Source organism: Nansenia antarctica (genome assembly GCF_963989245.1).
Source record: "Nansenia antarctica genome assembly, chromosome: 1".
NCBI classification, from domain to species: Eukaryota; Metazoa; Chordata; class Actinopteri; order Argentiniformes; family Microstomatidae; genus Nansenia; species Nansenia antarctica.
In genome coordinates this window covers 67,846,027-67,860,003 of record NC_137674.1, presented here as the reverse complement: position 1 = coordinate 67,860,003, position 13,977 = coordinate 67,846,027, and the positions used below count along the sequence as shown (strand labels likewise).

Below are 13,977 nucleotides of genomic sequence, written 5' to 3'. Positions count from 1 at the left end.
GTTCTGAGAAATGGTGTTATGCTCTGCAATAAAGCTGTCACATAACCCTTGTGATATTCATTGGTCTGTCCTTGGCTTGGCCTGAGCGTTAAGTTGTGTGCCCCCAACAAGACAGACAGATAAGTTATACGTCTGCTCTCGGTCTCAACCCTAACAAACACGTTGTCTACCCTACACACACTGGAGTGTAACCATGGGGCTCGAGCTAGTCCAGACGCTGCTCAGTTAAAACACACTCCTCGTTGGTTCGAGGGGTGCTCTCTTCTCTCTCTCTCCTTCTCTCTCTCTCTCTCTCTCTCTCTCTCTCTCTCTCTCTCTCTCTCTCTCTCTCTCTCTCTCTCTCTCTCTCTCTCTCTCTCTCTCTCTCTCTCTCTCTCTCTCTCTCTCTCTCTCTCTCTCTCTCTCTCTTCTCTCTCTCTCTCTCTCTCTCTCTCTCTCTCTCGAAGCCGTATCTCTCCATCGTGTTTACTGGTGTCATGGTGAGTAGGGAGTCTATAATAGGCAATGGCTCATCTCAACATTACGACCTGTTTAGAACTGAGGTGAAAAACGATGCGTTTATTAGCCGTCGCATTGTCTCTCCTGCCCTGCCCTGTCCGGTCCTGTGGAAGAGAGAGAGAGAGAGAGAGAGAGAGGGGAGGAAAGAGAGAGAGAGAGAGAGAGAGAGAGAGAGAGGAGAGAGAGAGAGAGGGGAGGAAAGAGAGAGGGAGAAAGAGAGAGAGAGAGAGAGAGGGGAGGAAAGAGAGAGAGAGAGAGAGAGAGAGGGAGAGCGAGAGAGAGACAGAGGGAGAGAGAGAGGGGAGGAAAGAGAGAGGGGAGGAAAGAGAGAGAGAGAGAGAGAGAGAGAGGAGAGAGAGAGAGAGGGAGAGAGAGAGAGACAGAGAGAGGAAGAGAGAGGGAGACACACACACACACACAAAATGAGAGAGAAAGCCATAGAGACATAGAGACATAGGGAGAGCATGATAACAAGAGGGTACATGGGGGTAAGGTGGTAGGTGGGGGGGGGTAGGTTGTATGGGAATGTGGGGTCTGTCTGGCCCCTGACAGCTTTAATGCAGCAGGGCAGCTGTGTCTGATAAACACACATTCATCAGAGGGTGGGCACCACACATTACCACGGCGACCATCACAGGAAGGAGGGAGAGGAGAGAGGGAGGGAAGAAGGGAGGCTGTGATTCCGAACACTGTGCCCCTTGTTCTTTATGAGATACACATCTGTGTGTATTTACAGCGGCGAGTCTATGCAGGGCTCCGAAAGACACATCACAGAAAGTAGTTAGACTGTTACTGTGTCAGACAGAATCCCCCAGAAAGGAGAAGCTAAAGGACACGGGTGTATTGTAGGTGACTGGAGGATATGAAGGAGGCTGCAGGGAGGGAGGATGGGGGGGGGGGGGGGGGGGGTAGAGAAAAGGAAACATGAAATATGAATGAAGGAGGCAGATCACAGAGATGAGAAACCCCTAGACCGGTGTTACGTGCCTGTGGTGCTTTTTGCAAACGTTGTGAAATCTCCACAAATCCTTTAATACAGCTTCAGGCATCTGATCACTGCTTTAATCCTATGAAAATACCAGCATCTTATGAGAATGGATACACGTCTCGGTGCTTTTGAGTAGACCATGCACAAGTAGACCATGCAAACGTTATAATAATAAGTGAGAAGTAAGCCTTGAGTGACCTATAAGAGTTCTAAAATGAAAAGGCTTCAGGTCGTTCGCCACACATAGGATGTGACTGGGCAATGCATAAAGGAGGGCTCAACGTGCTGCATGAGTCAGGATACGGAATCTGTGGATTACTCATATGAACCATATCACAGTGACCTAATGGGATTAAATCTGGATTTGGGTATTTTTTATTTGCCCTGGAATTCCCTCTCCTTTTGTTCCTGAACACAGATAGCCCTTTCAATGGTCCAAAATGTTCAATGGTTTCCAATGGCTTCAGTGGTTACTTACATGAACATGGTTAGCTGGGAATACTGTATGTCATAAGTGTAGTTCTTCACTTGTCCACAAGAGAGCAGAAGCAGCCTCCTCCATTCTCTCTGGGAGTGACTCTGCGGGGAGCCCACAGCTATCACACACAGTCGCTGTATTGTTATCATGGCGAGCGCTATTTATAAAAGCCCTGATTCAGCTCCAGCAATGTTTCCATTCTGAAAAAAGGGTGTGGGCCATTTAATATGGTCCTGAGGAAAACAGCGATAAGTACTCGACTTAAGTAGAATCCACCATCGTACCGTCCATAATACTCACACGGGCCGCAATATTGTCTCTGTTTGTGTTTGCACTGTGTAGCATGAATGGGAATGTATGAAAAAGAGAGACCAGCCCACTGTCGACTAGTATCAATCCAATAATGTGGCTAAACATAAGGTACAAAGAGCAAACATAAGGTGCAAAATGTGTATGGTGCACAAGTAAAAGAGATGTTATTACAGTATGTAATGTTTACTTTTATTTGTTCTTAAAACATGTGCACCTGTGGCTTATAAACCTTTTCTGATCCAACGGACCCACAGGTGGATCCGAAGTGATATAAAGAGCTTACCTCGATCAATTCTCTTCATCGATATCAATTTTTTTTCACAACTTTGCATGCTATAGGCCTACGATGCCACCATTTTGTTTCCGAGACGGTAAACACGGCCGAAGTCACTTCCAGTTTTCTCCAACTGGAGAAATGTGTCATGTCCGGTTTCAACGCCGAATTTCCATACCATTGTTCGGCCAACCCCCCAAAAAAGAAAGAAAGTCTGATACATGAGAAAGGTCAAAGGTCAAAGATGGTGCCAAAATATCTCCAAATGGCCAAACATATAGGTGTCCGCCTAAACATACCTGTACTAAAACAGGTACAAAGTTGCATTTGCTCACATTACTAGCATCGACTTTGGCACGAGTACTAATAAGACCCTGGCGTACTGATTCCTAGATGATTTGGGCTTATTCAGTCAGGTTTCCAAGGTGATATTCACTGTAAAAGCTGTTGTTTTTTTAGGCGGAGACTGAATTTGAGATGTTTTATAATGTTCTAGCTCTATTTACTCTGACACAGTAACATAGATTTTGATTCTGACACTTCTACAGCCACCCCACAGGTGTTAGCTTTCATTTGATAACAAGATCATTATGAAGGCCCTTCATTTCGAGCAGAAAACCAGAAAAATGAGGTGGATAAGAAGAGGTTTAAGGAAGAGCCGGATCTTCAAGTATTGGGATTGGTCAATAATAATATCTGAAGTGCTATCTATTCATGTTGACAACTATTATAACCTTGCCATGACCGGTCCAATACATTACACTACATCCTTGAGTTGAGAGTTTGAAAAGAGAGACTGTTGAAAATGATTTAGCACTCATAGTTTAAATAGCTGCTATATTATCCTCCAGCCATGTATTCAAATTCCATCTAAAAGATCTTCCATGGAAGATGCTTTTTTTCAAAGCTACGATTTGAATGTGGTTCTAGTTACTATGGAAAAAATTGTCCCACAACTAAACTGGAACTTTACCACAACCTAATAGATCAACTTCCGCAAATGTCAAAACCGGGGGTGAGTGTCAGTGGTTTATTATTTTATTTTTTGTACCTACAGCAGAATTCTGTCATATACTTAGCCCAGCAATATCATTCATACTTTGTTTGAAAACCATACCCTTCATATTTCGGATACTACTGTAATACAGTTATACTGTTTCATGTGACACTTATGATACAAGTGTTGACACATCTCTCTGGTAGATTCAACTACAGTCCAGTGACTCTTTCAGTTCAACAACTGTATCTTAGACATCAAGATCCTGTGTGCAGTAAAATTGTCTTTTGGTGGCCTTTGACATGCTGAGCAGGATTACTTACATGTACTTGCGATTTTATCCTATGATATGATTAGCTTTGACATGACGCAAAAAGACATCGTATATTTTCATCATCATTACATTTTTTTCAGACGTGATATTTTGGCACGTATGGTTTGGGTTGCACGGACGGCTTGTTAAAACTCTGCAGCTGTTGTTTGTGGAAGTGTCCAAGGAAACAGAAGTAATTGATAGACCTATTCAGTTACACTGTATATGATACCTTCATCGCTGAGAGAAGTCAAGGATACTAATATGGGAGCAATTTGGCTGCTTATTTCATCGTCCTACATTCAGAACTGTCAATTAAAGTAACTCTCTCTCTCTCTCTCTCTCTAGTGAGATGAGGGATTGGAGGGTGAGCTCATCCTGTGACTGTGTCTCATGGAGTGGCACTATCAACCGACATGGGCCTCGATGCGTCTGGCCTGGTCTACACCCTGCGTTGGTCAAGGCCCAGGGCTGGTCTACTTCCTGGTCGAGGCCCAGGGCTGATGTAGCTAATGTGTCCAGGCTTCACTGGCCAACAATGTGTGCCATCGCTGATATTACCGCTATTTTTAGATTGGGCACAAATTGCTATTGAAAACACAGCACGATCAAAGGTCCAGCTGCTCAGAAGCACTTTATTTTGCGTTCCCTTGCACCCAGATAACGTTGCATGACGCCATTCATAAAACTCTTGTCGTGGTACATCCTCATCGTCAATAAAGCTGTTTATTTGTTCAATATGATTTTTGGTCTATTGGACATAGTGTTGCAGAAGTGACAGATAATCTATGAACGACTGACATATATGTACGGCTGTGCGGCTGGGCGGCTGTGTCTCAGGAGGTATAGCCGGTGTCTAACGATCGCAAGGTCAGCAGATCGGCGGTTCGAACCCCGGCTGGCCACGTGTCAAGGTGTCCTTGGGTAAGACACTGAACCCCAAATTTCTATGTAATGTTTACCATTTATGTACCTGTCTTAAAAGAACTGTTGCAGGATGTCTGGTCCCTAGTCCCCTTGTACTTCCCTGTCCTCTCTACAGTGGGGGGGGCTGATCTACAGTGGGGGGGGGGCTGATCTGCAGAGAGGCATCACCATGGCGCCCACGTCATGCCTGGAGACCTCCTGTAATCTCCTTGGTGGGCCGTGTGAAATGTGCCATGACCCTGTTCCTCTCCTCCCTCACATCTCTCTCTCTCTCTCTCCCTCTCTTCCTCTCCTCCCTCACATCTCTCTCTCTTCCTCTCCTCTCTCACATCTCTCTCTCTCTCTTTCTCTTCCTCTCCTCCCTCACATCTCTCTCTCTCTCTCTCTCTTCCTTTCCTCTGTCACATCTCTCTCTCTCTTACGCTCTCACACCCATGCACACACACACACACAGAAACCCACACGCGTGCGCACACATACACACATGTGCACACACAGAACCACATGCGCACACATGCACACACATACACACACACGTGCGCACACATACACACACACACACGTACACTCTCTCTCTCTCTCTCTCTCTCCTCAGCTGGAGGATAACTCATACTCATCAACAAAGAGCTGACTGGACAGTAATCCAGCCCAGAACTCATTTAAGGCAGGAATATATTACCCTGACAGAGCCATCCTATCCTAGTTACACCCTGACAGAGAACATTCTAGTGTAGATACACCCTGACAGAGAACATCCTAGTGTAGATACACCCTGACAGAGCCATCCTATCGTAGACACATAGCGACTCTGTCAGGGAAGTTATGAAGGATCCCAAGATGAGCTGATATTCAAGATGTTTCCTTGTTCTTTGGGGAAATAATAATAATAATAATAACCGCAATCAAATCGATAACAGGGTCTGTGCAGTGGTGCCACAGAAAAAAAGGTGTACAGTACTGCCATACGTTGAAATTAACTATGTAACGATCTAGGGATTATCTACGTGAATGTGTATACTAGAGGGGGGGATAGCGGGGGGGATAGCAGGCAATAGTGGGGGAGGATAGACACACAGTGTCTGTATGTGTGTGTGTCTGTGTGTGTGTGTGTGTGTGTGTGAGAGTGTATGCTTGTGTGTGTGCGTGCAAGTGTGAGTACGTGTGTGCGCCAGTGTGCCGGTGTATGTGTGTGTGTGTGTGAGAGTGTATGTTTGTGTGTGTGCATGCAAGTGTGAGTGCGTGTGTACCCCAGTGTGCCAGTGTATGTGTGTGTGTGTGTGTGTGTGTGTATGTGTATAGAGATAGGGCCCACTCCAGGGCTCTATGTAGAAGCCTGCCTTTCCTATTACGTCCATGCAGGCTGGCCGGGGGACCGGTGTGTGTGTGTGTGTGTGGGGGGGGGGGGGGGAGCACTAAGATCAGGGCTATTCTGGGGCCGCCAGCCTGCCTAGTGCTGATAGGAAAGGATTAATGAGGCAGGCCGCTCATCACTCGTAATTAGAAACAACACTAAAAACTATTTTTGGGCCTGTTCCTATGGAGAGAACTTGACCCGCTCACCCCTGCCCCCCCCCCTCCAACCCCCTAACCATGCAGCAGTGGAGCCCTAAAGGGCTGGAGTAAATATAGGCCCATAAGTCCTGCAGCTATGTGACACAGGGTTCAATGGGCGAGTGCAAATAATTGTGGCTATGTGGCTATTCAGATTTCAGGAGTTGGAAATAACTGGGAGAAATGCCACTGTTTTCAGACCAGTGTGGTGTTACACGGTGGCAAAAGTGTTGTTGTTGTTGTTGTTGTTGTTGTTTTGGTTGATAATACTGAAATGAAAATGAATTTGTGTGTTCGTGCTGTGTGAATGTGTGTGTGTGTGTGTGTGTGTGTGTGTGTGTGTGTGTGTGTGTGTGTGTGTGTGTGTGTGTGTGTGTGTGTGTGTGTGTGGGTGGGTGTTTCCAGGCGACGGATGAGATCGACGGGGTGCCACTATATGGAACACTATCGCACAACAAACAAATGAAAAAAAGAGTCAACACTCACAAACAAAACTTTAAGCCTCTGTTTATTTCAAACCTCACAACAAGGGTAAGGGATTACAAAATTACAGTGCTTAAACTGCATGAGTTTAAGAAGAGGGAGTGGGAGAGGAGTGGAAGACAGGGTCAGTTGGGGGGGGGGGGGGGGGGTATTGAGCAGGTCATGCAAAAAGGTGTGGGAGAAGGCCTCTCCGTAATAATAGCACCCTTTGTGAAAAAATAAATCCAGCTGTCCATAGGTCAGTGCAAAAATAGTAATGGATATATCCATAGAAAGAAAGTAGTGAATATATAGTATATACTGCAGGATATAGACACAAACATACTGTACATACACTATGTAATGCGAAACCCCCCATTCTCTCCAGAGACCTCTGAGCCCAAAGCAGAGACTCTTAAAACAGGTCTGGGACCATAAACAGACCCCATCACATATGGCAGGTGTATATGGTTCTCATACAGAAGTGGGTTTCCAAATAAAAGCCATACCACAGATTCTCCTCCCTCTCGGAGCTGTCAATCAAACCTGCCTTGGCCAAACCAGACACAAGACATAAGTACATGACCTCTACACGACCTCTACGGAGAGAGAGAGAGAGAGAGAGAGAGAGAGAGAGAGAGCATCACTGGACAGACAGGACAGATTAGCATGAGGCTCTCTCACAAACAAGGGACACACACAACAGTCATGCTTCGTTATCCAACCAGAGAATAATGTACAACCATTAACATGTATCAATCAAATACGGAATCACAAATGAAAGCCATATTATGTGCCGGTGAAGATCAAAGTAACAGAAGAGGAGGGGGGGGGGGGGGGGGGGGGGGGGGGGGGTTGGGGGGGTCCTATATTGTATTATTCAATTGGCTCAGATGAAGAATATGCCATTTTTTTTGCAGACGGTTATCTTTTCGTATAAATGCACAAGCTACAAATGTGTAGTAAACTGTTATAGACCTTTATCATATACAAATAGAGTGTAGAGCACCAGTATACGCCAATGGGACATGACCGTAGCTAGCAAACGAAGACGAGAAGGAGTGAGAGATCGAACACGATCCGTATCTGAATAGGTACATGCTTGGTATTCTCTCAGCTGTGTAGACTTTCGTCTTAAGAAGGAACTCTTAAGTTTGTTTTCCTCGTGGTCTTTCTCCACTCTTTCATTCGTTCTTGTGAGGGTTCATGGTAATCATTAGGTTTTGGTTACGCACTGTCACTACGCTTCAACCCCAAGGACACTGCGACACGAATACACTATTACGATTACGTGTGCAAAGCACATTTGAATAAAACAAGTCTGAGTCCCCCCACCCCCCCCCCCAGCTCAATTGTTTGTCTATTGTGTATTTATTCTCCTCAGAGTAACACACTGTGGGTTGCGTCCTGCTAACGGCAGGCTGACGCTGAGCATCCACAGCGTCCTTAATCACAGGGTAAGAGGCCGCACGTCGTCTTGTTTTAAACAACATGCATTATTCAAGAGTCTAAATGACTCGTCTTTTGTTGAGACTCAACAACTCTGTGTAGGGTCACACACACACACACACACACGCACGCATGCACGCACGCACGCAATCGTCATGGCAGAAAGCTCTCGGTGGCCAACAGTGACTTCACTACAGCTCTCGGTGCTTCTTTCACCGAATTCTTTCACCAAATTTCAAAAGAAATTCTCAGGGCCTAGCCCAAGGTGACTTTGAACACAACAGATTCTTTAGTCAAATCGAGTTCCAAACATGATCTCAGAAAGTCTGTGTGAAGTGAAACTGTGCAAAAACAGCATTTCTTTTTTGTTTGAATGGATTAACGAGTAACTGAATGCCAAAGGGCTGGGTTTTTATGTGCAGGCCGTGTCGACCGCGGCCTGGTCCTCTTCTATCTGCACGCGATGGCCTCCCCGGTGGTGAGACATGAATTAAGGCATCGATAGAGGCACCAGTTCTGCACGTGACAGAAGCACTTGCGTATGCGAGGCAGAAGGGCCCACTTAGCTTAGCGGCAGAACGGGGAGTTTTAGCAGATTAGAACGGCGGTTACAACGCTCTGCTACACTGGTGACTTTTAACCTTGACCCTGGAAACAGTGTCTTGTTTGACGCCAGCTAGTCCAATTCCAAAGTCCTCTCAGAGCCCTGTGTTACCCTGTAATGTGGTCAATCATGGAAGGTCGACACTCAGGGACAAGATAAATGCAGAAACAGACACTACCCATACATGATAATGGGCAACGAAAAAAGGCTATCTATAGAGGTTAGCCGCTACATGTTATCCTGGATTGCCCGGTGTACCACCCACCCAACGGGATGCATGGTCTGTAGGTATTAGATGACGAGACGATGACGTGGCTTCTGGAGGGGTGTCCAGAAATATAGCCCGGGTGAGCCCCTCAACCAGGTCTCGGGGTGGTAAAAGGGTAGCCCCTCGGCCCCGAGCCTGGTGGAGTGGAGAGGAAAACAACTACCCATACGCCGAAGAAGAAGAAGCCGCTACGTTACGAGGCCTAAGGTAAAAGCAGGTGTAAATGACGTCAGAACAGAGCCAGAGGACACTACATTGGCAGGCAGTGAATAATCCTCATGTTTACCGTACAGAATTAATACTTTAAACAGAAGAGCTTGTTTTTGGCTGTAAAATGTATTACTCCACACATAGCAAATGATGTGGGTGATGAATGTGGATATGGGGCAACAGAAGTTACAGAAAAAAACACAGACAAAATTTGAATGGATTCATGTATTTTGGAAGATAAACAAAATGGAACTAATATACACAATAGACAACTGAGACACACCAGTTAGCAGAGCCAACAAATAAAAAAACGAAAAGAACTATTGTTTTACCATTCCATTATACTTTTGTGCCAAACGTTACAGCACAATTGTATGCCTTCAAAATCGGAGTTGATTACAACAACAACAACAACAACAACAAAAACTACAACAACAACAGTAAACACCAACAAAAAAATATTACTTCAGCCGAAAGCTGGAAATGTTTTATCATCATAACCCATATATACACATATGGCTCTATTTTTTCAGCTGGTGCAAAACGGACGCAAGTCCAAACGCAGGCATATTGGCAATTTGTGTCGGTGGTGACAGGTGAAATACCACTGGTGCGCTGCGGCGTGTTTCTCGTCTGCGCTCACATGGATGCAGCGGCACTAAATAGACGGGTTGTTCACGACGATAAGCAGGTCAAGTGCCGTCATGTGCGCTGAAAAAAATCTGGCTTTGAAAATAGCCCAAATCTCTCAGACGCACACCCCCCTAAGCGCCACCGTCGATGCCCACCGACAGCGCCTGCGTTTGCGCTAAGACTGTTTTTTTACGCCGTTAAAATAGAGCTCTCGTAAGCTCTCAGTCGCATTCCACTCAGAAATTATTGCACAGTAAGCCCCATCGGGCTTGTCATGGTCACCCCCATAAACCCCTGTAGAAAAATAGAACAAGAACATTAACACACCAAACAAATCTTCATCTTTTTTTTTGACAGGCACTGCCATGGCCAGCTCGGCTTGAGCCTGCAATGTGAACTGTGAGCCACCGTGTGAGAGCACTGAGTGTTTCTTCCCCTCTCTCTCACTGGTCTCAACTGCAAAAGCCCCAGACAGAAAAATCCTGTTTCTCAAACAGTTAATCTACTGTGTTTTCTCCTGCCTTCGTGTTCACTCCTCCGTGTGGTCGCGCTGCAGACAGCTTCACGCCGACTCACACTTCTCTCCCGAACACACTTTTCTGCTCCTCCGGGATATCAGCCAGTTCGGGAACAGCAGGGAGATTTTTTTTTATTTCGGCGTTTCTCATCACCAGTGACCCAGAGATTTGGCACTCTGACTGTGAACGTCCCAGGAGAGGAGAGGAGAGAAGAGGAGATTCTGGAATAAAGTGCCCTCTCTCCATCAGAATCAACCTCCGTAGAGTAGCCCAGTCCCCTTTAGACTGAGTGTGGGCGTGGTGGGTGAGTAGTAGGGAGTAGAGAAGGGGGGGGTTCTCCTAAACCATGGTCTCCACGCCAATGAGCTTGGGAGTGAGGATGCGAGGCGTGACGCCGTTGTTGAGGTCCTCCTCGAACTCCAGCAGCTGGCCCATGAAGTTGAGGTTGGGCGAGATGATGGGCCTCCTGGTCTTCACAAACTTGTAGGCGTCGGTCATGGTCATCCAGGTGTGCTTCATCAGGTAGGCGATGACAATGGTGGCCGAGCGAGACACGCCCGCCTGGCAGTGGATCAGAAGGCCCTTCCCTGCCTGGTGTGCTTCCTCTTCAGACAGGAAGAAGAAAAGGGGATTTAGACAATTTAGATTTGAGCTCAAACTTTAGCAAGTAAAACAAAGCGCAAAATACTGCCAACTATCCTTTTACAACATCTAAGAAAGATTAGTCTTTAGATATTCCATGTATCGCTGCCTGCTGCAATGCGATCAACAACATCACACCGTGAATGAAGCTGTGCATTATGTACAGCTACTGCACAGCGCTCTGAGGTACTACTAGGTCTAGCAAATCTATAACTTCAAAAAACAGCCAACCTACACAGACTTCAGGATCAATAAAAAAAGCATTTGAATATGAATAAACTACGGTCACGCACCTATGAACTCATAATGTTCAACATACATAAATAATAATAAAAACTAATCGATTAAATGTAATGAGATCCCCTCCACCCCCCTTCCCTCCTCCCCCTCCCCTACTCCCCCTTCCCTCCTCCCCTTCCCTCCTCCCCCTCCCCTACTCCCCCTCCCCTACTCCCCCTTCCCTCCTCCCCCTCCCCTACTCCCCCTTCCCTCCTCCCCTTCCCTCCTCCCCTTCCCTCCTCCCCCTCCCCTACTCCCCCTTCCCTCCTCCCCCTCCCCTACTCCCCCTTCCCTCCTCCCCCTCCCCTACTCCCCCTTCCCTCCTCCCCTTCCCTCCTCCCCCTCCCCTACTCCCCCTCCCCTCCTCCCCCTCCCCTACTCCCCCTCCTCCCCTTCCCTCCACTCCCCTTCCCTCAACCACCCTTCCCATCTCCCCCTTCCCTCCGCCTTCCCTTCCCTCCACCACCCTTCCCTCCACCCCTCCCCTCCACCCCTTCCTTCCACCCCTCCCCTCCACCCCCCTTCCCTCCACCCCTTCCCTCCGCCCCCCCTCCCCTCCACCCCCTTCCCTCCTCCCCCTCAACTACTCCCCCTTCCCTCCACCTCCCCTTCCCTCCACCACCCTTCCCTCCACCCCTCCCCTCCACCCCTTCCTTCCACCCCTCCCCTCCACCCCCTCCGCCCCCCCTCCCCTCCACCCCCTTCCCTCTGCACCCTTCCCTCCTCCCCCTCCCCTACTCCCCCTTCCCTCCACTCCCCATCCCTCCTCCCCCTCCCCTCCCCTACTCCCCCTTCCCTCCACCCCCTTCCCTCCGCCCCCTTCCCTCCTCCCCCGCCTCCCCTTCCCTCCACTCCCCTTCCCTCCACCTACCCTTCCCTCCACTCCCCTTCCCTCCACCACCCTCCCCTCCACCCCCTTCCCCCCACCCCCTTCCCTCCACCACCCTCCCCTCCCTCCCCTACTCCCCCTTCCCTCCACTCCCCATCCCTCCTCCCCCTCCCCTACTCCCCCTTCTCTCCACCCCCTTCCCTCCGCCCCCTTCCCTCCTCCCCCTCCTCCCCTTCCCTCCACTCCCCTTCCCTCCACCTACCCTTCCCTCCACTCCCCTTCCCTCCACCACCCTCCCCTCCACCCCCTTCCCTCCACCACCCTCCCCTCCCTCCACCCCCTGCCCTGCTCCTCTGCTGTCACCAGCCTACATACAGTATAACAGTGGGCTGAGAGAGAACCGATATTCCATACCGATGAATTCGAACGCCTCCTCAAAGTACTGCCGCAGGTTCTGCTTGTTGCTGTCGGTAGCGGGCAGCCGCTTGTAGCTGAAGAGGCCCGTGTCATAGTGGAAGAGGGGCAGGTGGGTGGTGACATTGAGGACAAAGCCGATGTCCATGCGTTGCATCTTGTTGACGTCCTGAGCATCTTGCTCGTTCCCCAGGTAGAGGAAGGGCAGGATGGGGGTCAGCTGTGCGTTCTCGATGTCCGGGGTGGAGGGCAGGGAGTGAGGTAGCGTCCCTCCCCCCGTGGGGCCCGAAGCCCCGCCCCCCACCACGTCCAGGCCCTCGCGGAGGTGGAGGGAGTGGTCACACAGGTTCTCATGGTTCTGCCTGAAGCACCCAAGGCCTCCTGGGTAAAAAAAAAAAAGAAGAAAAAAAAGACAACAACAGGACACGTCAGTGTAAAGACAAACGCTGGGGGCGGTGCGTATGTGGCGTAGCGTGCTAGGGTTCACACTACATCATCACAGAGTCCCTGGTTCGATTCCGGCCGTCGACATCCAGCATGTCATCCCTCCTCTCTCTCTCTCTCTCTCACCCACCCTTCCTGTCATCCCTCCCCTCTCTCTCACCCACCCTTCCTGTCATCCCTCCCCTCTCTCTCTCTCACCCTTCCTGGCAAATCTCTACTGTCCCAATAAAGCAGAAATGCCTTAAAAACATATATCATTTCTATTTTATTTTTTTAAATGCTGGAGCATTGCTTATGTCATGGAGTGTTTTCTCATTGGCAGGAACTGCTATGGTTTTAAATGAAGGAGATAAGCAAGCTCTTTTTGTCCAGCAGTTTGACTTTCTGCATAGAAAACAGACAATAGCGTTGTGCATGTCAGACGATAGGGACCAACCTATCACAAAGAAAAACTAAAACACGGTTTTAGGGTCCTCAAATAAAAGCCCCCAACAATCGCAGTCGTTGAATTGGTCATTGAGGGATTTGCACCTCCTTACTTTGCAGAGTCTGAGTCTGTCTTTGAGGGCAGATCACCTGAGGTCTTGGTGAGGTGCTTTTCCCCTCATTTCATCATTTAAAGAAAGTGAGAGACATTTGGAACAGCCCCAAGGCAATCCACAGGGGTTTTGCTCTTTTCCTGTGAGAAAACAGCTCTCGTTACTCTGCTCAGAGCCAAAGGCAGCGGCGCGATGATAAATGTTTAACATGTTGATGTCCCGCTGGACATCTGCACTTCTTCAAATAACCCCCCAACGTTTACACACACACTAGGCTGAGGGGCAGATATGGTGAGTTACTTTCTGTTAGTCAAATGTGGGGGCCTGGCTATGCACCTGTTGCCATGA

General features: G+C 48.4%; 1 protein-coding gene across 1 annotated transcript in view; it reads right to left on the bottom strand.

The window, feature by feature from the left end:
- Positions 1–10,821: 10,821 nt before the first annotated feature.
- The window catches only part of dusp10 (dual specificity phosphatase 10), a gene marked incomplete at both ends in the record, with an annotated part of 7,365 nt that continues 4,209 nt past the window's right edge, over positions 10,822–13,977 (bottom strand). The window contains 2 exons of the mRNA XM_080547257.1: positions 10,822–11,087; positions 12,647–13,027. Of these exons, the coding sequence (XP_080403383.1) occupies positions 10,822–11,087; positions 12,647–13,027 (647 nt within the window). The remainder of the gene's footprint in view (positions 11,088–12,646; positions 13,028–13,977) is intronic.